A 25,510-nucleotide genomic window follows, 5' to 3' on the forward strand; every position below is an offset into this window, starting at 1 on the left:
GGGCAGGAAGTTACCAATGGCTCCACAGTGGGTTTAGGTTTGGCATTCCTTTTGTATGGCTTAGGAGGAGTCTGAATGTAACATAATGTGGTGGTGGAAGAAGAGGATTTGTTAAGTCTAAGGCTCGTAGGGCAGAGTTGATTAGGTTTAGGTCTGGATGCGAAGCGCTGAATCCATTGAAGCACCGTCATTAAGTCTGGTGGAGCATTTATTCTACAGGTGACCAATGGTACTTGATCCTGTATGGGAGAGAATGGTGGCAGAAAGTACATGGGTCTAATCTGGTTAGAATGTGGTAGTGGTCTGCTAGTCAAGGAAGGAATGAAGTTCATGGTTTGCTGCAGTTCTGTTGCCTCCTTGAAGCGGTAAGGGTATAGACATAGTGTTCATAGTAAAAACCAATTGACCTTGGATAATTATTAAACAGAGTGACAGTAATTCAGGACCAGCTTTAGATGGAACATGTAACATGGCTAGAGGTCTGGCAAGCAACGCAAGACGTCGTTGGCAGAATACATCTAGGTCTGCTCACTAGTACTATCATATGTTGAATAGTTACAGGTTCACAATATTTAGGGTAAACACTCTAGATGGCGGACCTAGCGGTATGCCAAATAGGGTGAGCTAAGGGATTATATCCAAAAAGTGGCGTTGGAGTAGCAATAGGGTAAATGCGGTTGCACGGAGAGGTAAATGCACAATTACAACAATTGGTAGGTGGTATGATACAAGCAGGAAGCAGCAGGTACATTTCCTACCCTGTCAGGGGAGAGTTTCGAGATGGGAACAGTGGTGAATCACGCAATAAGCAAATGCGAGGCAAATTGATGCTCTGATCAAAAATGGGGTAGGTACTCCAGATCGCAAGATGTGGGAATATTCACAGACGGCAGAATGAGTGAGAATACATGTGACGGCAAAAACGGTTGAATATGACTTGCGCGGCTATTACAATGAAGCAAGGCCAATCAGGAGTGAGACATTGCAAGGCATTTTAATGTCAGAGGTATAGTTCTTACCGGCATACAGTTAGTGAGGGTGTTGCAAAGTTCAAAAGTGCGGAGTGCGCTCGTATGGTGAGGCAAGAGCAGTATTAGTTAGGCAGTATGCAGGAAATTCAGCATGCCCCTAGACCCTATTTGGCCCGGACAGGCACAACCCTTGGCAGTGGCCCTTCGTGGGTGGAACGGCTCACGCCTTTCGGTGACAACGCATCACGGAATTAGATGAAGATCAGCCTATCCAAGGCGTCGGGCATTGCTTAGCAACACAAAAACAAACGCCGCCATTTTAGACAGGTTCCTCGTGGCATGCGAGCATTGCTGGTCAATGTAGATAGTGTGGATCGGCAAGGGCACTAGAGATAGGCCCACAGGCAGAATCAGGCAGCAGGTAGCACAGTGTTTGGGTGGTAGCGCTTACCCTCAATACATGGGAAGGTGCAGTGTAGATCACGATGAGCCCGCTTTTCCTTGATCAGGGGCTGGTGCAGCAGTTGGGGCTCCAGCCCTCGGAAGCAGCTGCTGGAGAAATGGGCACAGACAGGCTCAACCCTTGGTGGTGGCCCTTCGTGGGTGGACATCAAAGGAACGAAAGCCCCCACGTCAGCGTCTGAGGTGAGAAGTTTATGGGTATGGCTACATACTGTGCAATGTTTATACCCGATCTGGCCTCCCTTGCAGCGCCACTGAGGGAGCTCACGAAGAAGGAAAAGCAATGGGAATGGACAGAACACCACCAACAAGCGTTCCAACGCATAAAAGACTCGCTATCCAGCACCACAAAAATGGCATTCTTCAATACTGACTGACCCACAGAACTCCTGGTAGATGCCTGCCCACTAGGGCTAGGGGCAGTACTCACACAAGTGGACAAAGATGGCAGCGTATACCAAGTTGCTTTCGCCAGTCGAGCTCTAACAAAGACCGAGCAAAACTATGCCCACATTGAGAAGGAAGCACTGGTGATCCTATGGGACTGCTGCCACTTCAGAGTATATCTAGTAGGCCAACTGGCCAAAGTGTTCACAGATCACAAACCACTGATACTGATCTTCAAGGGGTCAGTCCCACACCCCCAGCACGGCTAGAAAAATGGATGCTCCAACTACAGCTGTCAAACATTGACGTCGCATATAGACGTAGCAGACAATCCGGCTGATTACCTGTCTCGCCATCAAACGTGAGGAGTAACAGGCGGTCGAGACGGAGGAGCGTGTGTGCCATGTGATTGCCTGTGCACTCCCATGAGCTTTAACACTGCAGGAAATGGCAGATGGAACCAAGACAGATACCTGTTTGCAACAAACCATTCAGACCACCCAATCAGGCGACTGGAAGAACTACTTGAGCGCGGTAGCACAACGCACCACAGCAGCCCAAGAGAAACTACTGGCACTATTTGGCATCCGCCATGATCTCACAATATCTGAAGAAGGCATTGTGCTGAAGGGACACAGAATCGTTCTACCTGAGACACTGGAAGACAGACCCCTAAAGCACCCAGGGGCCATCGAGGCATAGTGAAGACCCAAGCGTATTTGAAATCAAGAATGTGGATGCCACGGATGCAATACCGCGTGACTGAATTGGTGGAAACCTCTGCTGCATGCCAATCCTCGAGGAGTCTAATGACTACCGAACCCATCAAAAGCGTGCCCAGGAGCCGCACGAGGTGGGAGTCGGTGAGCATGGACTTTTGTACCATCGCAGGAGAGGGGTACCTCCTCGTCCTAGTCGACGAGTTTAGGAGATACCCGGAATTGGAGCCTGTCAAGTCCACGAATTCAGAGTCAGTCATCACCGCCCTCGAGAAAGTATTCGCCATACACGGTTACCCAGAAAACTGAAGTGACAATGGACCGCCATTCACCAGCCAAGAACTCAAGCAGTTTCTCACCAACCTGAATGTAAAACATAAGAAGATCAACCCATGCTGGCCGCAGCAAGCGGTGACGCTGAACATTTGACAGGGTGCCTAAACAAAACCATAAGAATCGCGGAAGACCACAACCAGCCCTGGCTGCCGGCAGTGTATAGATTCCGGCGAGCACACAGACAAACCCCCTCACACATCCACTGGAGTAAGCCCAGCAGCGTTGATGTTCGGAATGCCAATACAAGCCGAACTACCACTACACCCGAGCTTGGTGAACCCCGACCCGGACATACCACTCATAAAGGAGAGGTGAGCCAGGCGGATTGAGAAAGAGAGTCAAGCCCGACATATGCAACACCGGGAACTGCAGCTGGGGGCCGGGGGCTACCATGTGGGTGAATACCAGAACACCCCAAAAGAAAATGACGTTGACATGAGTAACGCCCCTAGACAGTACAGGGTGCCAACCACAACATGGTAACAGCCGCCTTAGGGACAGAAGTGGTGACGCTAAACCTACCTCATTTCAGGAAGGTTCCAGCAACACTGTGGAAGGAGCAACCGAATACAGGGACAACAAGAGGAGATCCCCCAGTGGATCCTGAGATGCCAGCAAAAGCGGATGAGACCGCACCCACGCAAATTGACTCAAGCCAGGTTCTGTCCGAGGACAAGACACCCAGGCTGCATGCCTCCACAAAACCGAACCACCTGAGAGAATGCACTCAAGATATCAGCTTCGAGAGAGGCCACGGCCATCGTCCCGGCTACACGGATATGTGCTTCAAGGGATCTACCATCGGATCTACCATAGATGAGAACCCGTAAGAGACATTGTTATGAAATGTTGTGTTAATCAAGCCTTCTAAGTTTGGGAGAAATGTGGTGTAGCCACGCTGGACTCTATCACGTGGGGCGAGGGGAGACCCGAGCCACGTGACGAGGGCGAAATAAAGATTTGCCCGGAAGAGCTTCATTCCGGCGCAAACAGTGGACACAATGAGTCAAGCATGTTATTTGCTATGTGTGTGTGTGTGTGAGAGAACGAGCGAGGCGTACAAATGTTCCCCGATGACCTGGAGCGAACCGGAGGTCGGGAAAGCAAACATCACACAGACCAAGCACCGCAAGTCCTTTTCTGTTGGGGTCGCCGCACAAGCGGGTCCCGCAACGAGCAGGGCGCGCTCATCTTCGCCGTCTGCTTCCGTCTCAATCCATTGCTCCAGCTCCTCTTCGAAGAGGAAATCGGCTAACCCTGGGAAGCTGCGGGAGAAGCCAGAGAAAGCCATGACACAGGATACATTGTCCGACCTACCCCTGAAGGCCCAGGTGGTCCAGGAGAAGTCGTCGTCTTCAATTGAGCTAGTGGCAGCCACCCTCTCAAAGGCGAAAGGGGCTGACCCGGTCCAGGGGACCCCTACGACACCCACAGTGGCCCTTCCTCCCGGGCGAGTGGCCCAAAAAGCCTACTCCCCCTCCACCTCCCAGGGTCGTGTCGCTGGACATCCTGTCAACCCTCCACACGCTGGTGTCCGAGATCCAGAGGAGGATGCTGATGGGAAACCCCGCCGCCGGCCCCAGTGGCACCGGGCCCCCCACCGGCAAAGAAGAGGAAAAGGCACCCACGCTGCCTCATCAACTGCCTTACCATACCCTTCCCACCTAGGGATACGGGGACGGACACGCCGACTGACACGGACATCCGCATTTCCCCACCACTGAGGGAGTATCCCCCGGACGAAGTGGGATCGTTCCACTCGATGGTTGCCCGCGCATCAGAGCTTTTCCAGCTGACGCCAGAAGAGACCAAAAAGGAAGGGTTCCTTTACCAGCGCCGAGAGGCTAAGAGGAAGACCATTCTGGCAGTGCCTCCCCTTGACAATGTTTGGGATGAGGGCCTGGCACTGATGAAAAATTCTGCCTCGGCAAAAAGACAGACTGGAGAAGAAGTACCGAGTGTGTGAGTCCGCACCCAAGTTCCTGTGATCGCAGCCTTCCCCAGACTATCGTCTCAGCGACTGGTAAATCCATCATCTTCCGGACATCAAGGGGGGACGCTGTGGGTAGAAAGGTGATCTAATCAGCGACGACGGCCAAGGGAGCGAATGACCTGGCGATCCTGGCCAGATACAACGCGTAGCTATGGAGCAAGATGGCCCTGCTGCTGGGATTCCTCCCCAACGACAAACTGGTTGGAGCTCCTCCAAGAGGTCGAGGTGGCATCGGACCATGCCATCACTGTGGCCCTGGACATCGCTGATGCAGGGTTCCGCCAGATGGGGAATGGCATCTGTCTCTGTCGTCGTGGCTGGTTGAAAGCCACCAACCTTTGGCAGGAAGTTCAGATGAGGGTTCTGGATATGCTGTTCGACTGGGACAATCTCTTTGGGAAGTTTGTCGATGAATCGTTGCAGGCCATCAAGACCGACACTGAGACGGCCCGGGCCCTTGGCATGCTGCAGCAACACCGCCCTTCCTTTTGTGCCTCAGGAGGGAGATCCTGAAGGGCGGTGGATCGTCCTCGTACCGCCAGCCCTCCCGTTCCTTGACTCAGGAGGCCTACAGGCGTCCTTTCAAGGCTTTCAGAGGTGGCTGCCATCGTCGTCGCTCCCAAGGCGGCACGCAGGTCCAGAAGCAGGATTGAACCAGCCAGGACATTGGACCCACACCCATGCACCCCGGTAGGGGGCCGGCTGGCGGGCTTCGTCAGCGAGTGGAACAAGATCTCCACCGACCGATGGGTGCTGGACACTCTCGCCCACGCACACACTCTAGAATTCCAGCAGAAGTGCCTGCGGATACCACCGGTGGCCCGGCAGCGGCAGCACATCCCTCGGCTCCTACAGTAGGTATGGGACATGCTAAGAAAAGGGGTGTTAGAGCTGGTTCCAAAGCGACTCCGGGGCTCTTCTTAGTAAAGAAGATGACCAGGGGCCGGAGGCTCATTCTGCAGCGTTTAAACAAGTTCCTAAAGTCCCAGAAATTCAGGATGGTCACGTTGCAGCACCTGCTCGGCCAACTGGAGGAAGTCTGACTTCCTATCGTTGCTGGATCTGGAGGATGCTTACTTCCACATCCCCATTCATGAGAAGTGTCGGAAGTTCCTGCACTCCGTTGTACAGGGAAAACACTACCAATTCACGGCCCTTCCCTTCGGACTGAAGTCGGCACCTAGGGTGTTTACGAAGTGCCTGGCACCATTGGCGGCCCATCTACATCTCTAAGGGATACACGTGTACCCGTACCTCGATGACCGTCGAACACATGGACAGGACCGTCCGGCTGCTGATGGATCTGGGGTTCTCTGTGAACTATACAAAGTCCTGCTTGATTCCATCGGAGGACCCGCTGTTCCTGTGGTCCAGGCTCAACACGGTCTCCTGCGTGGCGCCCCTTCGGAGGAAAGAATTGCGGCCATTTTGGGCAATGTGCAACGGCTGTTGACGCTGAAGATCGTCACGGTGCGGACCATCAAGTTGCTGCTCGGCATGATGTCCTCGTGCATTTATCTGATCAGACTCTGCAGGTTCTGGATGCAATCCCTTCAGGGAGGCAGCAATCATCTCAAACGGAGCTGATACAGGATGATCCTCGTCGCCCCGGCATAGCTGAGGCAGATTTGGTACCTGGATCTTCTCAGCATGTCGGCGTCGCCCCTGGTTAAGCTGCCAGTGGTCGCGGATCTGCTTGCAAGAGAAGGCGCAATCCTGCACCACAACCCAGGATCGCTTGGCTCCTGCAGCCTTCGAATTCAGAGGATACGAGCTGCCGGCGGACTGCAGGGAGGTCCTTGCCAGGGCCAGAGCGTCATTGACTTTGAAGTGTTACGGGCACAAGTGGAAGCTTTTAGTGACGTGATGCAAGACGCAGCATTCATGCCCCCTCAACTTGTCCAGCAATTTTACCGTTCGCATCCAGGGAAGGTCGAGGGGCTAGAACATCGGAAGGGGCTTACTGTCATGAAACCCCGTTTTGGATGTACATTACTATGGACCAAATGGAGAATGCTCCCTCGCTGCGGTTCATGCCTGCTCCACTCTAAGATGGTGTCCCTTTTCACCAAGAAGTGTGTTGCCACAATATGCTCTCTATGGCAACCTGCACAGCATGCTCAACGCTGTCCTGGCGTTACTTACGGTTCCGTCCCTGCGGGCAATATCAAGCTGCGGATGGATCGAGACGATGCGTCTCAACTCCAAGGTATTTGTGCCTTTGCTCAGCGCTTCTCGTTTTTCTTGCCTTCTTCCCTTTTTCTGTTCCACCTTTTCCTCCTGGCACTTCAATACCTGATCCTAATATTCCTGGGTTCTTTCTCTGCTCCCTTGCCTTCGCTTGTTCCTTCCTGGGGTTTTCTTTTCAACCTGAGATATTGTGAAGATCTAAAAAGCACTCTGCTACCAAAAAAGAAGATCCTTTGAGCTGGTGGGGCTAACCAGTTCATCTTTTTTCGCCTTCCTGGATCGTCTCGTAGTCGAATCGGCCGTGCCAAGCACCCCGGCGGCCGGATAGCCACGCTTCACCACTACTGCAAATAAAAGGGTAGTACCTTTTAACCGGGAAACTCTGCAGCTGGTTTCTTCCCTGGCAGTGCAACGACCTCCAGCTTTCCTCCATGTCGAGATCTTCTCTTCCCCTGGACGAAGCACTGACTTGCACTTGCTGCCAGGAACAACTGCCCCCGCTGGCGCTTTCTCACAATTTCAGGTACTGTGTCCCGCCTGGTCTCCCTTGCAACAGACTGTTCAAGGTGTCCCGTAAATCCTTGACTCTCTATCCTGGGGTGACCTCGGACCGGTTAACTAACTTTTCTGAACTGATCGAACTCCTTTTTGAACTATCTGCAAAGACTTTTAAAGTGTACTTCAACTGTGTGATCTTGGGCACTTTCCGCCTTGCTCTCTCCAAGAGTGGGCCTGGCCTATGAACTTTTTGCTCTACAGTAGGCCCTGCCTTTCTTGATTTGCTGTGGTTCTTTAAAAGTGTTGGTATTGTGTGTTTTCCTAATTCTGCCTTTTCTCTCCCTTTTTAAAAATGAATTATTGGAGTGCCATCTAAGGTTACGCGCTCACCTCTCTTTTGCAAATAAGTATTTCTAGTGACTGTTTGAACTTGCTTGACATATTAGTGCCAGTGTATTAGCTCTGGTCAGTGTTTGCTTGTGCTACTGTATTTTTTGTACCTAATGTCTATACTCTATATACTGCCTAACTCTTCTTGAGAGAAGTCTAACTGCTCAGCCACAGCTACTAGGTAAATCTGGGTGGTGCACACTGCTACCAATTGGGTGTACTGCTAACACCTGTAGTCTTAAACATTTTGCAGTGATCCCTAAGGGAACTGCACAGGTTTCGGCCTAACAGAGGGGTTCAAAAACCTAGAAAGTCGGGGAAGTAATCTGTGTGCTATGTTGAGATCCCTTCTAGTTTGCATTTGAAAATGTGGAGTTCAGAGTTATTTCTTCAAAGCATCAGATCAAGTTCATTTGGTAATCGGTCAACAGATATTGGTAGACCAGTCAAGACAACATTTCAATGTTAGTAGCTAAGGGTGCCTATAGTAGCGGTGTGTAATGCAATGCCAGGTTTGGGAACTGATTAACACATTTACTTGCTATATGCTAGTGATTGCCGAACAATTGTGATGTCAGTTTATCCTATAATACTGTGGTCACAATGGTTTTCACCCATCGGTGCTAGGGACCTATGGATGAAACATCTGGTGGGGTCTTAATAATTGTCACCAAGCATGTATGCAACCTCAAGCAATAGAGATACAGGCAACATTCCAGATTATATTTTGCCTGATCCTTATTAGATGATATGTAGCGCCATATGACATTCATGAAAATGACTGTTTCATACCTTTTTAATTAGGGATTGTGCATTGGTCAAGCGCTTTTACGGCTTAGTTTTCAGAGACCCCAAAATGATTTTGAAGATTCACATCCCTTTGGAAACGGAGTGCTTCTGACACAAATTTCCAAAATCTCAGTGGTTTCAGCACAAAATTGAGGACTCTCCCACTGGGTTCGTCTAAAAAGTGAATTGCATTGGATAAGAAAAGGCATCTTGTGTTGCACTGGGTGGGTAAGAGACAGACCAAAGTGGAATCACACCGAAAATGAACTCCTTTGAAACGGGTGATTCATGTATAGAGCTCTTGCGCAAACAGGGAGCTGAAAACACAGAATAGGCGGTTGATGGAATTGAAAATGATTAAGGACATCATATAAAACATCTATGTATACTTCAGCTTAATTTTGCAATGTACTGTTACTCGTTGGCATTACCAAACCCAGCTAACTAACCAGATGAGTTTTTATCTGTGACAAACATGTGAACTGTGACTCGTAAATATTTTATAACTTTTATGTATTATGATGCATTTTAGGAAACATTCACCTCACTCAAATGATTTTATATTTGAAAATTAATCCAGTAGTAAAAATGTGTATCTAAATATATATACAATACACCAAGAAAGTTAAGGTGGGTTTAGAAAGGCTTGAAAAACCCTGTCGCCTGAAATGTGAAGCCAAGTCACACATTCCACAACACCATCTAGTAGCCATTGCTGGAAGTTCACCTCCAGTTCCAAGCTACATCGGCAAGGCATTGTGGGTATGCAAATGATCCCAAATGCAAAGTAGCATTGCTCTTTAAGACAGAATTTCCTGGAGCAAAAAGGTTTGCATTTGGGCTAATTTGCATACTCGCAATGCCTTGCTGATGTGGCTGCTTATGGCGATCTTCCAACAAGGGCTACTAGGTGGCATTGTGGAATGTGCGACTTGGCTCAAATTAACCATCTTATTTAAAAAAAAATATATATATTCCTTAAAGTCTGGCCTTGGCTCATTTCCTCAGAACACACCAACAAGTTTGCGGAACCATAGTATCTAAGTTTATGGTCAACATTGTTGCCTCGCTTTGTATTTACACCTCTCCTTAAAATGCTCTAAAGACACCTCCAGATGTCATGAGTGCTTTACAAATCTCAAACTATTTAAATAGATTATAGGTATTTTACTCCTGTGTTCTGCTTAATTTTTATGTTTGCCTTTTAATTTTAAATGCATATTTTTACTGCTTTATTTTTGTATTATTTATTTTGGGTCATTACATGTAAGGTGCATTTGTAAGAGGTTGCATTCCCGACTGCCTTTACATCTTCAGCATTTTTTGATTTTGAACTGTTTGCCACTTTTGCTCTAGAAGACAAAACAATATTTATTTGCAAAGGGATTGTTCAGTTTTCTGGGAATCAAAGGTTTACATTTTTCATCAAGATAAACAATAAAATACGAGGCGAATTGCTGTTCTTCAAATATCATTGCTTTTAGTACATTGATGACTAATTAGGATTTGTAGTAATGTCTGTTTTTACAAAAGAATAATTTATACTATCTTTTATTCTAGTTTCCTCCACATTGTGCTGCTGCTCCCGATGAGCAAAAGGTTTTTGCACTTTGGGAATTTGGTGACGTGTATGACCAGGTAATATGGACACACATTGAATGGCGGGGCACACAGTATAGATGTTTTACTCTTTGATTCGTTGCAGTGTTGCTCCCATTCTGTTTTTTCAGCACACTCTCGGGTTAAGCTGCTTACTGATTAAGTGGTGCACAGGAACTGAAGTTTAAAATGACATTCATGAGATTACTGAACTAAAGATAAGTAATGTATAAAGCTTGGGTTCATTGTTTGTTTCATGACCTTCCTCGTCAACCCCTCCCACTCTTGTCTCCCTCAACACATTGCTATGCAATAGGAATGTTCTTTGTTTGCATGCCTTCATATTTTTTGTATCCTTCCTTGAGCTTGTGTTACTGTGGGACATTTCTGTGGCTTTACATGTGTGAAATGACTATTGTTCACCTCCATTCTGTCTTAATTCCTTATTCTCCTTTCCTAGTGAGTTTTATTACAGTGATCACTAATGCTTTAAAATCCAGCATGTTTGTGTTTCCAAAACTGGGCATACTTATGACACCTTTAAAGGTCGGTCCAGGTCAGCAGGTAAAATGATACATGAAAGGGATGCACAGCAAGCCCCCTCCGACTAATAAAACTGTGTTAATTGATTGCCTTATTTTCCTCTCCACTTTGGCCTGCTCTCAGGCTGGCCTGGGAAGTTTTTGGCACCACATCGTCATTTAAAGCTGGTCTGCTTCCATTTGGCCAAGACTACTCAGACTGAAATGGGGTCATCCTCAGTTGTATCGTTTTGCAACGTTCTGAAACTGCAAGTGTCCACAAGCATTCCTTAGGTGGGATGCTTTCCAAATTCCTTGGGAAGGCGAGGCATGCTAGGCATTTACGCCGATTACCAGAATTCAAAGTTCAGAAAGTCCAGGCTTTGCACTCGAATACTGATGGCGCCAAATTTGCCGAATGGTATCTGGTACTTTGATCCCCTACGTCCGTGTTCACGGACCGTGTCTCCTCCCTGTGACTCAGGACCTACTCTGAGCAGGAAGGGAAGGTGTTCCACCCCTCCCTGATATCAGTCAACTTGGCAGCCTGGTACCTGAGCAACTAGCTTTTGCCGGCCTGGTGCTTTTAGATGGTAATTTTGCTATTGTGCAGGCCTCTACGAAACAGTCAACAAGGTCACATTACAAGAGCAAGTGAACTTGTTTCTGGATGATGGAGCAATCCCTCAGTCATCTTCTTGCTTCTTTCGACGGCTTTCTATCTTTTGTATCTTGGCGTCGACAGGAGTAAACATCCAATCTTTTCATACATATCTGTCTGCTATCAAAGCTATTATTGGCTCACCAGACCTTTCAATTCCTATTTGTCAGGTGGGTGTTAAAATTCTATCTAGACTGTACCAAGGAATTCAGGAAAGCAGATTGGTTGTATTGGTTTTCTTCAGAGGACAATAAGTTGGCTTGCAGGCTTCAAAAGCCTTGATCACCAGATGGATCGTCTCCTGCATTGTAGAGGCATACAGGCTTCAGAACAAATCTGTGCTTAAGGGATTACATGCTCCCACGTGGCATTCCAAAGAAACATTCCATGGGAAGTAATTTGTAAAGCAACTTGGGCTTCTTGTTCTGTGTTCTGCAAACACTACTGCATGAATACAGCAGCCAGATCGGATGGTGGATTTGGTCAGGCAGTTCTGCAAAACCTTTCTGTTAGAAATAAGTTTTCCAACCACCCAGACAGATTAGTTCTTTGTAATCTCCCATAAGTAAGGAGGAAAGGGGACGGGGCGTAAGAGTGAGAAAATGTTATTCACTGTAGTAAATTCTTTTATTTTATTATTGGGCAGCACAGGCCGAGTAGCGTAGGGAGTGAGCAAATGCTGCCGGCGATCGGACAGAAGTGCCCTGGCCACCAATCTCAGCTACTGTGGGGTTTAGTACGGGACTGAGAGAGGAAAGGAGGAAAATCTTGAGGTGTTTGCAGAACTTGAGATCTGAGAGCAAGTTGCAGATAGCGTGGTCCCCGGCCCCAGACAGCCTTATGGATGATGCAGATGGATTTAAATGTGATCCTTGCAGCAACTGGGAGCCAATGGAGAAATGTTAGGGCTGGAGAGATACGGTCTCTGGACTTAATGCCAAGGATAAGTCTTGCAGCCCTATTCTGGGTTAGCTGGGTGGGGGGGGGGTTGGATAGAAGAAGGCAGATTAAGGAAGAGGCTGTTGCAGTAGTCAGCCTGGAGAGTACCAGAGCTCTGGTGACATTGTGCTTCTGGGGGAAAGTGAGGATTCCTCTGAGGAGGTAGAGTTGGAAATTGTCCTTCTTGGCAAGGTCCATGATGTGAGGAATGAATGAAAGAGAGAGAGAGGACTCCCAGGTTTCTGGTCTCAGAGGAACGGGAGGGCCAGAGTGAGGGGTGAAAAGAGGGAACAGGAGTCCTGATAGGAAGAATCTCAGTCTTGCTGGCATTGAGACAGAGTTCATTGGAGGAACACCAAGACTGGATAGCGGACAGGCAGTCAGGACTGACGGAGAAGGTAAGAAGAGATGCAGTGGGTAGTCTGCAGAAGAGTTGGGTGTCGTCTACATAGCACTGGAAGTGTGGCTAGAAATTGGAGATAATGTGAGCACGAGGAGCGAGATAAATGTTAGAGCCAGGGCGAAAGGTTAGAGCCCTGGGGAACACTCCAGGTGGAGATAGAGGAGCGTGAGGAGAAAGAACCAGGATAACCTGGGAATGTCGACCAGCCAGTCCAGTGCCCGCTCCGAGAAACCAAGGGTATCGTGGAGCAGTTTTATGAGGATGTAGTGGTTAACCATGTCAAAAGCGGAGGCGAGAGAGAGTAGAATGAGAACAGCAGGAGAGTTGGAGTAAGAGATGCGAGAACCTCTTCATGGGTGGTCAGGAGAGCAGTTGCCGTGCCTCTGGATGCTCGGAATCCAGATTGATGGTTGTGCAGGCAACCAACAAGCTCATATGCTGGGTCAGTTGAGGAAAGACCAACTTCTCCAGACGTTTCCCAAGGAAGGGAGTGAGCGAGATGGGGCGGTAGTTACCTGGACATGAGGGGTCGACGAAAGGCTTTTTCAGGAGGGGGTGCACAAGAGAGTGCTTGAGGGAAGAGGTAAATGACCCAGTGGCAAGAGAGTGATTACAGAGGTCCGCAAGTGCAAGGGAGACAATATTGTACTTAATAGTTCTGGAAGAACAGGGGGGAGACCTATTTTGAAGAGACCTTCATAGAGCAGACAACTCTAGTGACCTCATCCGGTGTGATAGGAGAAAATGACGAAAGCATGGATGAAGGAGGAGGCAGGGCCAAAGGCGGGTGGGGTGTGGAGGGGGATAGGAAAGATGAGCGAGAACTCAGACGTCCTGAGTTTTAGCTGTGACGTGGGTGGCCAGTGCAGTGCAGAGGGTCTGGGGAAGGAAGAGGCGAGGTAGAGATTGCAAATGGATTTTCTAGTTCCTGGCAGATTTTAGTGCTCAGCCGTGTCTTCAGAAGCTCTAGAGACGCGTGCCTGGATGTGAGCCCTCTCCTTGGAGCGAATGGAGAGACGATATTACCTTTTGAGAAGGCGACATGCCGGTTTATCAGAGGAGGAGCTTGAGGTCTGCCACTTCTGTTCAGCAGCTCTGCACTTGCGTTTCAGGGTTGCTAGATCAGAGTCATACCAGGTGTTCCTATTGGAGGCAGGTTTCAGGCGGATCCTCATGACAGGGGCAAGAATGTTGATAGTATGGGTGATAGTGATCACTAGATTGTTGAGAGCAGAGTTAATAGTTGGAGGAGGGAGGGGGGTGAATGTGGAAGTGAAACCAGCAACTCACACTTGCTTCATTGGACGGATGTCCGCAAACGAGGCTGGCAGAGCTGGGGTAGGTTCGGTCAGAGGGCTCGACAGCTCCCAGGTGGGAGAAAAGGAGAATGTGGTCAGACCAGGATAGCGGGGTGGAGATTGGTATAGAGAGCAGGATATCAGAGTGGATGAGAGGAGTATAGAGAGGGAGGGAGAGAGGTACAGAGGTCACAGAAGAGAGGTAGAGGCTGTGACTGCGTCTAAGTGGATGTTGAAGTCAACCAGGAGAAGAAGATTGGAGGTCAGGAGAGAGGAAGAGAAATCCACCCATTCTGAAATAAAGGGAGAAGATGGGGCACGGGGCCTGTAGATAGTAGCAATGGTCAGAAACGAAGTGGGAGAGTTGCCAAGCTTGCAGACCAGGCTTTCAAAGGAGGAGTATGGCTGGGTGGGTGTGGGGTAAGAATGGTCCCACTCAGGGAAGATCAGGGCTACACCACCGCCAGTGCGGTTGGGACGCAGCTTTGAGATGAGCTTGTAGCCATCGGGGAGAAGAGAGTCAAAAGCAGTGACTGAGCTGGCATTGAACCACGTCTCGGTGAGAGCGAAGACGTCGAGATCAAAGTCTTTGAGGAGGCAGATGTCGGAAGAATGTTTGATAGCAGAGCAAGTATTAAGTGTGGCAAAGTAAAGCCAGTCACACCCTTAAAGATTTTCTGAGGAGGGATCCAGGGGTTGGTACACCTGTCGGGAGTGGTGAAGGCGGTGCTGCAAGAGCGGAAGGAGGGGGTAGCAGGAGCAGGAAGGAAGTTAATGAGAGACGGCTGGCACCGGTCAAAGAGGATGTGATTGGGTTGAGGACCCTGGGTCATGATAGTGCCATTGTGATAGATGTTAATGATGCACCTCGAGGATGAGAAGCCAGCCAAGAGAACTTCCCATCCAGTGCCACCATTAATGGTTGAGGAAGTGGAGAGCATAGAGATCGTACGCAGTGTCCATAGGTCAGAAGAGGGGACAGAAAAGAGGATGTCAGTGACAATTTATCTCGATGTGGCACTGACATAGGTGTCTATGATGGGTAATGCAGGATTGCATGAAAGGAGATCTTTTTTTTAACATTTTCCTTCCAGACTTAGTGAGAGAGGGGAGATGTGATAACATAGCAGTTAGAGTAGATAGGAGGGATAGAGAGGACCATAGAGGGAGGTAGAGAGTGGTGGGACAGGCTTAGATACTGCACAAGCACAAGATAGCGCACCAGGCGGCCTATCAGCCGGCAGACCTAGATTTGACTTTGCACAAAAGCACTGAAATTGCACAAATGTGGAGGTTACAGCAATTTAAAAAGCACACCTAGATTTGACTTTGCACAAAAGCCCTAAAATGGAGGTTAAAGCAATTTAAAAAGCATACAACGATTTGATTTAGGGAAGGAGCACCACTGCAGGATTAAAAAGGGTTAGGCACAAGAGGCAGCTAAAAGAGCAATCTATAGTGAGTAGCCATTGCAAGTTAAAGTAGGAGACCGTTAGCAGTGTGGGTGTGAGCCAAAGGAGGCAACCGTCAGTGGGCAGTCAGGTGGAGTAATTAAAGCCCAGAGCAGGTGGCAAGGTGGTGGCACATAGTCAAGGTGTTGGGTGCAGGAAGCAGATTAGTGTAACCTGTGATGGGTGGAGCAAAGATTCCGCAAAATAGAAGTTGGGGGGGGGGGGGGGCTTCCTGCTCAGGACAGGGCCAGACAGGGGCCTTTGCGTAAGGCCTTTGCGGGGGCCGGCTCTCGATAGCAAAAAGCTCATGACGGACCAATCGGGATCTTTATTGTGGATGCTCCATGGCAACCCTCGGAGGCACTCCAGTGCGCTTTGTTGTGGATGCTCCATGGCAACATTCTGAGCCACTCCATTGCGGAGGATGAGGGTGGCCATTTGCTAAAGTTGAAAACACGCAATGAGGCCCAAACGAAATCCTGGAAAAAGCCAGAAATGCACACTGCGAGATTGCGCTGCGCAGATGCAGCAATTCTTATTCTCTCCTTCTGCAGCAACTTATTTCTTCTGCTGCCACAGGAAAGGTCCGAGCACAACAGCTGCTCACTACACTCCCTGGGGGGGGCTCACCCTAGTGAGATGTTGCATTGCAGCCCTCCGGTGCAGAAGGCTATGCGGGGGAGGAAGAGGCGTACAGCATGCTGGAGGATGAGGAATGGTAAGCAACAGCCAGAACAGTGGCCTTTGTGTAGGGCCTTCGTGCAGAGAGCTGGCTCTCTCGCCAGCCATCTCCCGATGGGTTGAAAAAAGCTCTTGAAGTGCCAATCAGGAGCTTTGTTGTGAATGCTCCATGGCAACCTTCGGAGGCACTCCAGTGCCGAGGATGAAGGCAGCCATTTGCTAAAGTTGAAAAAGCACAATGAGGCCCACACGCAAAAGCCTGGAAAAAGCTAGAAATGCAGACTGCGAGATTGTGCAGCGCTGATGCAACAATTCTTATTCTCTCCTTCTGCAACAACTTATTTTTTTCTGCTGCCACACGACAGAAAAGGTCAGAGCACAACAGCTGCTTACTTCACACGCTGCGGGTCTCGCCCTAGTGAGATGTTGCACCGCAGCACTCTGGTGCAGAGGTTGGGGGGGGGGGCAGGGAGGAGGCAGCATCCAGCACACTGCAAGAGAAGGAAGGCACGAATGTCCAGAGTCCCCTTTCCTCCATACGCCCTGCCCACCGTACCCCAATTAAATGTCATGTTTCCTATCTTGCAGAGTGAAGGACTGATGGGTGTTGCCGAGGGGCAGAGTCGGCAGGGGTTGGCCACGCCCATTGCTCAGTACCTCACGTGCAACACTATGAAAATGTAAAGGGGAAATTAATGTTGCTATGCCAAAAGTGTACTGGTCCCATCCCAAAAGGACAGACTCCCATAAGTATGGAGGAATGGGGACTATGGACTAAGAGTACAGAAGTCACTACAGTGAGTAAAATGTTTTCTCCAGGTGGCAGTTCAATCTCAGTACGTTTTTATGCAAACACCAATAACCACAGGCATCTTTTCTTTCTAATGGGTGCCTTCCTCCAACAGATTATTCATCGATGATATCCTAGCCACAGCGCAGCTCCAGGGGGGCACAGCGTGGCTCCACCCGATGTCTCTGTGCGCCCACACAACATTTTTGGGGCCAGTTAATATGGATGCGCCATGCCCAGTGGCCTCAGTTACTGCTCACTCTGTTCGCTATCAGAAACACACTTGCCAAGTTTTTTTAAATTTCTGCGAGACTGTGCCCAACCCTTCGAAGGGCTCTGGTTTCAAACTGTACACGGATTGCTACCAGCAAATGTCTTATCGGATCTGCAACAGATTTGCCTGTATTACTTGGGAGAGAAGCATGACACCCAGGACTGTGGGTTGTACCAGTCCATGCACCCGAAGACCCTATGGTAACGAGTAGCAAAGATTTTCACCTATGGCCACAAGGCGAGGGTGAAGTAGGACGGTCTCGTTGGAGGTCGTATGGTGAGGATCAGCATTCTGAAGGGTTGTCACGCCCTGCACAAGGAAAAAGAGAATGGCAAGAAGAAGCACTGCAAGAGGGCTCCCGAAGCGGATCCTCACACTGGCTTTCTTCGTCCTCTTCTAAAAAGTGTCACTGCTCCAGGGACTCCCCAGAGAAGACGGCTCGGGTACCCTTTCGGACCCAATCCTCCAATCCTACTTCCATGTGCCTAGCCATCTGAAGCACAGGAAGTACCTAAGGTTCCTGGTGGGCCAACATCACTACCAGTACAAAGTCCTGCCATTCGGACATTCCTTGGATCTTGGGGTTCTCACCAAGCTGCTAGCAGGGGTGGCGGCGCCCCTCAGGAGGGAAAGCATTCATGTCTTTCCATACCTGGACGACTGGCTCATACGAGCAAGCTCCCCAGATCTTGTCGGTCGGAGCACCTACTCTGCACATGCACACTACTGCCCAGCTTAGTCCTTTCCCTGAACTACAAAAAGTCTCAGGTTTCTCTGTCCCAGTCGCTACGATTTATCTAAGCAGTCCTGGATACTCGTCTGGACAAAGAATTCCCGCCAGAGGATTGAGTGGCGATCATCTTTGAATGGCCACTGTCCTCAAATCCCAAGACCAAGATCTGGCTTCTGCCTTTCTGGGTCTCATGCTTCCTAGTGATCCCAAAGGTGAGGTTGCGCCAGTAGTGGCCCTGAAATTTAGACATGTCAGACCTTCTGTAGGTCTCGGACCAGGTGGCTCTGGATCTTGTGTAGTGGGCCTTGAGACAACATGCTAAGGGGTGTGCTGTTTTGTCAACCCTGGCCCCAGGTGACAGTGTTCACAGACGCATCTCTGACGGGTTGGGGCGCTCACCTGTCAGAACTAACAGTGAACGGACTGTGGTCTCCCTCTGAGTCTCGAGAACACATACATTTGCTGGAGCTGAGGGTGATCAGACTGGCCCTGGTCGCCTTCCTCCCATCAGTGTAACGCAAGACTGTGCTGATCCTGACAAACACTGTAAACAATACAGGGAACTATGTAGATAAGTCACTCAAAACTGGGGTACTTTGTCCTTTCTGTTATCTTCTTCAATATTAACACACAAAACAGAAATCGGAATAAGCTTCTTTTGAGCTAGTTAGTTAATAGCCTATCAACATGTGGCCCTAACACTCTCCTTAAACGGAAGAAGACCCTTTCCCTTCATGGTGCTTACTGGCCCTAGAAAGTGCTGTAGCACCGCCTACCTAAAAAGGGATAGATAGAGGGAAACTCGCCCTACTCCAACAATGAATGGGATAGCTTTGGGGCAAAATGCTAACAATTGTCTTTTTCAAAAACACTGATATAGGCAACATTGATTAAAAGTTGCAGTTGGGATTTTGATCTCCCCAAGCTGCGTGCTTTGGTCAAACAGGCAGTTCGTGTGGGACTAGGCGTCGCACAATGTACAATTTAATTGCCCTCCGCGAAGTGTCTGATTTTCTCAAATTAACAAAGGGGGGTCCTGGGTGTCCCTCTGCCAGACATTAGTCCTGGTTACGAGAGACTTACCCAGAGTCTTTAGCTCACTATCTTTCACAGAGAAGAAATATCCCAAACATATCAGTCTTTGTCCTGCCCTGGGGCAGTCCAGCACCGAAATGCTAGGCAATTCTCCCCTGAACAAGAGTACCAACAGAAACCCCAGACCCGTGTTTCGGTCTGGTTGGACCTCATCAGTAGGGTGGATCTGTGCCTCTCTAAGAATAGTGAGCAAGGGGTCCACGTCTGGATTCCCCTAGTAATTTAGGGTGAGACCCAAAGTTACTTGAATATGCAAATTAACAAGGGGGGGTCCTGGGAGTCCCTCTGCCAGACATTAGTCCTGGTTACGAGAGACTTACCCAGAGTCTTTAGCTCACTATCTTTCACAGAGAAGAAATATCCCAAACATATCAGTCTTTGTCCTGCCCTGGGGCAGTCCAGCACCGAAATGCTAGGCAATTCTCCTCTGAACAGACTCTGGGTAAGTCTCTCGTAACCAGGACTAATGTCTGGCAGAGGGACTCCCAGGACCCCCCTTGTTAATCTGCATATTTAAGTAACTTTGGGTCTCACCCTAAGTTACTAGGGGAATCCAGGCGTGGACCCTTTGCTCACTATTCTTAGAGAGGCACAGCGCCTCCCTACTGATGAGGTCCAACCAGACCGAAACACGTGTCTGGGGATGCTGTTGGTACTCTTGTTCAGAGGAGAATTGCCTAGCATTTCGGTGCTGGACTGCCCCAGGGCAGGACAAAGACTGATATGTTTAGGATATTTCTTCTCTGTGAAAAATAGTGAGCTAAAGACTCTGGGTAAGTCTCTCGTAACCAGGACTAATGTCTGGCAGAGGGACTCCCAGGACCCCCCTTGTTAATCTGATTTTCTCAAAGCCAATAGTAGTAAAACAATTAAGCATATAAATAACACTCTCAAATTGTTGTTGTACTCCTTCAAAACTCCTTCTCTCTCTCCGGAGTCTACACAAGGGTTAATGTTCTGAGAGTATGCAATTTCACATAAAAGCAATTCGAATGTCCACTTTGTTGGTTAGGATTCCCAATTGTTCAAGTTCACTGTGCGTCTCCCTTAGTCGGGGGACATCTGAAAATCTGGTCAACCGGTTTCAATGATTGTTTCTTTCATACATCATCTTCTTCACGACCAATTGCTTCTTTTATAACGACCAAATCTGTGCGCCCAACAGAAAGTTTTTTGACATATTCTGAGTTGTTCGTTGTGTGTGCAATGGGAAAGCACACCTAACACTGTGGTTTGGGCAGTTCTAGTCATTGGATCAGTACTTCCGCCTCAATGCTATTCCTGGCGATTAGATGGTTGCCAGGCTTGAAAAGCAGTTTTGTGGTCGGTGGATTGGATCGTATTCCTCACCGCAAATCTTTTGTCATGATGATTTTGTTTCATCTGGGAGGGTCCACTCGATGGCTCCACGACTCGCGCGAGCTCTATCCTTTCCTCGCGGTATTCTGCTTGTGCTGAGCATAATCATACAACACTGTAGCCATGCACTAGCTCAACAAACGAGGTAGTGTGGGGTCCTTACCGCTATGCAGAGAAGCAATGCGACTGTGGTGCTGGGCTCTGGAGAACGGCATCTGACGGCTGCTCATCTCGTTGATGTATTGGGGGAAAGCCTACCTTGCCCTGATACAAAAGGTTACTTTGGCGCTTCGTAGTCAAAAGGCCAGGGGGAATGACTCCCTTTCCCTGTTTACTCCATTGTCTCCGCCGTTCCACTTGTGCTTGGGTCCCAGACCCAGGTTGTTGGTCTTTTGTTCGGCAAACGTGGTTAGCTAAACGTCAATGTACTGCCACAAGGAAAATTACTTGTGTCTTGGTGTGTGCGTGGATCCTCGACCCGGGTTTCTCTTCTTGGACTCTGTGTACTTGGTTCACTATTCTGCTAATTACTGCCACAAGGAGGATGACTCATATTATTCTCTTTACCCTTGATTTTAGCAATCGTCTGCTGAGGGACTTTCCCTTCTCGGGCCCTTGCTTTGGGGCTGGGTTCCTTGGCCCTTCCCTGGTAGTCTGTGGTTTCAGCCCAATTACGGTAATGAGGAAGAGGATTCACCCACGTCCCTGCATCCCCTCCGGATCCCTCGTGTCACCCCTTACCTGCTGTGTGGTTGTGACACGTCTGCAGCATCTAGGTTTCCTTGTGGTGAAGGGACAGCGTTCAGGCTATTTCTTTCTTCTTCTAGCCTGCTGGCTACCTGTCCACGCGTAACTGCTTCAGCGCGGACCCTTCCAGCTCAAGATGCGTTTGACTGCCAGGATCTTATGTTTCTCTGTACCTCCAGCGTGTTCTAATCTCCCGCGCTGGATGCTGCACGCACCTACAGTCTCTCACGTCTGTTTATCCATGGCCTTGAACTTCCTCAATGATTCTTGGTGCTTTCTTCAGGTTTATTGTGGTTGCTTGGCAGTGATTGGCAATAGGATTCAAGTCCCTTTTCAATACCCTGGTCCTTCGATTTTCATTCCTCCGCAAGGCCAACTTGTCCCAGTACTCTGATCTGTAGAACTCTTATGACTCTTCCTTGTCCCAATATTCTTGACCTGACAATAGTACATAGAGGTAGAGTGAGGATGGAGATACAATGAGGAGAGAGGCTGGGGGTATGTGCTGTGATGAAATGGCTCATACCCTAGGTGGTTGTCCTCATCCCTGGGCGGGGAGCTCTCCCTCTATTGGGTAGTGGCTGCAACCCTTTAGCCTCATGAGAAGGGACTCCCCTGGAGAGAAGTGACAACACCTAGTGATTCGTCACATAGGCTGCTGAGAGGCTGAGATACAATGAGTGGGACTTGTCGGACTGCGCTCTTGATGTTCTCCTTTCAGCACAGAGACCTGCCACAAAGTCTATTTATGCCTGCAGATGGCATAGCTTTTTGTCTTGGTGCCGAGAAAGGTATCTGGAGCCTTTATCTTGTCCGTTATCCCCCATTTTGGATTTTTTGCTTTCCTTGTCCCAAGCAGGCCTGCCGATTGTCACTGTGAAGGAATACTTCGCCACTATTTTGGTTTTCAAGTGGCCCCTGGAACAAGGTTTGTTCTACATAATCCACACTGTCAAATTCTTACAGGGTTTGTGTAAAGTTTCTTCCACACCAACTTGTTGTTCCGTGGAATTTAAATTTGATTTTGACATTCCTTATGAGAGCTCTGTTTGAGCCCCTCCATTCATGTTCTATTAGATTGTTCACACTTAGCGTGATTTTCCTGGTTGCCATCAGTTCTGGGAAACTGGTGAGTGAGGTTCAGGCGTTATCTGCTAAAACTCTAGATTTGGTTTTCTCCAAAGAGAAGGTGACTCTCTTCTTCCCAAAGTGGTCTGATTTTCAACTCTCTCAAAAATCCATCTTCCTGTGGTTTTTCCTCCCTCATTCTTCCAAGTCAGAGGAATGATTGCATTGGATGGACCGGGTGCGGTCAATCAGCTACTATGTCTCCCAGAAAGATGACACGCTTCATTGGTTACACTGGGGCCTGCAACGGCAGGGCTGGGACTAAACAGACCCTGTCAAGTTGGATCCTTCTCTGCACTTCAGAATGCTATGAACAGGCTAGGAAGGTTGTGCCTGAGGTTCTCTGAGCCCATTCTTCCAGAGTGACTGCCACTTCTACCCAGCATATAGGAGTCCCTCTCCTGGACATGTGCCAGGTGGCATCGTGGGCGTCTATGCACACATTTGCAAAACATTACTGCTTGGATTCTTTCAGGCCAGGGTGGCAGTTTTGGTAGGGCAGTCCTCCAGTGTTTTTTATTTTCGTACTGCTTTGGGACTCTACCAGTGATGAGGATTCTGTGGGAGGGTGGAATCCATTAGAAGAACAAATGACTGACTTCTCTGTAATGATCTTTCTGATGGATGTTCCTCCCACGGATTCCTCATCGTCCTCCCCACCTGCCTCTCTTGGCAGATAGCTAGTACATGATCAGTCCTGCAGTCCCTCCACATTAGACTTCTGGGGGAAAAGGTTGGAACTGAGGCCACAGGGTGCAGCTCCTCAAACTATACAGGCCCGACGTCCTGTCAGACACATTGTGCGTAGAGGCACACTGTGAGCTATGCTGCGTTTCCTGTGGCGGAAAGTATCTGAAGAACAGCTGCACTTTAGATTGAAATATCAGAGATGAAGAATCCGGGCGAGGAATCATAACATTACCAAGACTGAAGTCATTTGTTTGTCTCCCAGGCGACAAAGACAAGAGAAGATGACCAGCTTCTTGTTAGTTATGCTGGTGCCTGTGCTGGCAGGGATGTGACCAAACAGAGTCTGTCAAGGTGGATCATCCTCTGCATTGCGGATTGCTATGATGGGGCTGGAAAGGATGTGCCTGAGGGTCTCTGTGTTCATTCAGCCAAAGGGCTGACTGCCACCTCGGCTCTGCAACATGAAGTCCCTGGACATTTTCATGGGCTTCAATGGATTCCTTTTGTCCCGCAGATTCTTCATCTTGATAGATATCCATCATCCAGCTCTGCTGCTGGGAAACTTTTCGCCAGGGGGCGTAGTGGACCTCGACTCGGCCATAGGCCCATCTTGTACGGCTCTCGATCGTTGGCTCCAGAAGTGATGTCAGGCTTTGTATATAGAGCACGTCACTGCGCCCCATGCTTCAGTTCCTTTTTTCTGCGCACTTGCACGCTGCATCAGCAACACAACTTAAGTTTATTGTACTTTTTTTGTACGATTTGCATGTTTTCCTCTGAAAACCTCGACACAATGTCATCTCACAGGGTTTCGGGCTTCAAGGGATTGCAAGGCCAAAATGTCTGTGACCCACCCCCACATCTGTCTGTGGTGTCGAGGTGTTAGTTACGACACAGAGGCCTGCTCATCATGCACAAAGATGCAGCCGAAATCCCTACTGAAAAGGCCGGGAAACTGGCCTTGGGCCGACTGTCTGCCAAGTCTCTGGCGTGGTCACTTGTCTGGTCTTTCGGAGGCTGAGACTGAGGGTTCCACCCCTGACAAGGAGAAGGCACGACGTCGCAAGAAGACCAGAAAACAGTCCCATTCCAGGAGCCATTCCTCGTCGTCTTCCTAGTGTAAGAAGTGGCGCCACTACCATCGACCCAAGTCCAGCTCGTTGTCGGAACGAGTTAAGCACTCTGCGAGCCGACCACTCGGGAACAGTGGGAACGTTTTAAACTTCTATGCTCGAAATGTTTAAAAGGCAAGCTACTGCAGGTGCGGCTCTCGGTGGCAAAAGCAGCGCTCGGTGCCCCCCACGGCACGTTTTGCCACTCAGTCGGCGCAGTCGAAAACTCCTTCAGGCATCACACCTGCTAGGCAGAAATCGCAAGAAGGCCGAGTCCCAAAGCGTCCATCCATCGTATGACCGTCCCTCGCTGCATCAAAAGCCACTTTGGCCTCAGCCTATTCCGTAGGCGATCAAGCCCTCAGCGATGGTTCGTTTGTGCCGTTATCGAGATCAGGGTTCTTTGACTCGATGCAGTCCATCTTCAGCGTCGATGATCAGGTTGACCCCGTTTACACGGGGGCCAGCGGTGCAGATTTTCGACGACCAAGCTGATTTATTGGCCCTGGCAAAAGGTTTACAGGATGCTAGTGGCCTGGATACTTCTCCAGATCTAGAATTGCAACAACACCAGTCCTATACACATGCTAACGTCAAGGTCAGGGCTCTGGTTGACAGGTTTGTTGACACCCTCTGGTTGAAGGCGTCTACCTCATCTCTCCCAGAGTAAGAGCTCACTGATCTTCTGGATGAGGGTCCCCCGCTTGAGCGTAACCTGCCATTTAACCCAGCCATTGCGTACCCGTTATCCTCCTTATGGCAACACCCTTGTACTATTCCACGTGTAAACGCCAATTTTACGGGGAAGTGTAGGCCGGCAAGAGGAGACGCATCTTTCCTCGACACACACCGTTCTCTGGAAGGGCTGGTTCTCCAGCATGGGGTCTGGCATGGATTCACATGCTCATGAATATTCCCCGTCGTCAGGCTGGGAATCCTCGGTAAAGAAAAAACCAGTATCAGTTTCGTTTCTGATCTGTCTTTCGTAGTAATAACCAATCACTGGTCTCTGCGTCATACTGACCACAGCCAATGACTGCCCTCTACCTAAGCACCGCCTCTGGCAGCCATCTTCAGATTTTTACCGCACGTTCATGTGTTGGGATCCTCGTGCTATTGCTCTCGAGCGTTAGTGCTATTTTTTCGCGCTTTTTCACAAAAACTTCGATTCTTTCGGTCAAAAGAGCCTCAAGCTCCACCGATCCTACATCCGATCAACGGGGACCCGTGTCGGATTCATCTGTGCCCCTCAAGGGTGAAGATTTCGTCGAGCTACACTTCGGAGGACTCCAGA

The 25,510-nt window shown here is 49.2% G+C and overlaps 1 protein-coding gene across 1 annotated transcript in view; it reads left to right on the top strand.

Annotated features, from left to right (window-relative positions):
* The window catches only part of POLR3E (RNA polymerase III subunit E), a 1,464,556-nt gene that overhangs the window by 1,377,942 nt on the left and 61,104 nt on the right, over positions 1-25,510 (top strand). Inside the window, exon 19 of the mRNA XM_069645613.1 lies at positions 10,296-10,373. Coding sequence (XP_069501714.1) covers positions 10,296-10,373 — 78 coding nt within the window. The remainder of the gene's footprint in view (positions 1-10,295; positions 10,374-25,510) is intronic.

Source organism: Ambystoma mexicanum, chromosome 2p (assembly GCF_040938575.1).
Source record: "Ambystoma mexicanum isolate Mex_15411 chromosome 2p, UKY_AmexF1_1, whole genome shotgun sequence".
NCBI lineage: Eukaryota > Metazoa > Chordata > Amphibia > Caudata > Ambystomatidae > Ambystoma > Ambystoma mexicanum.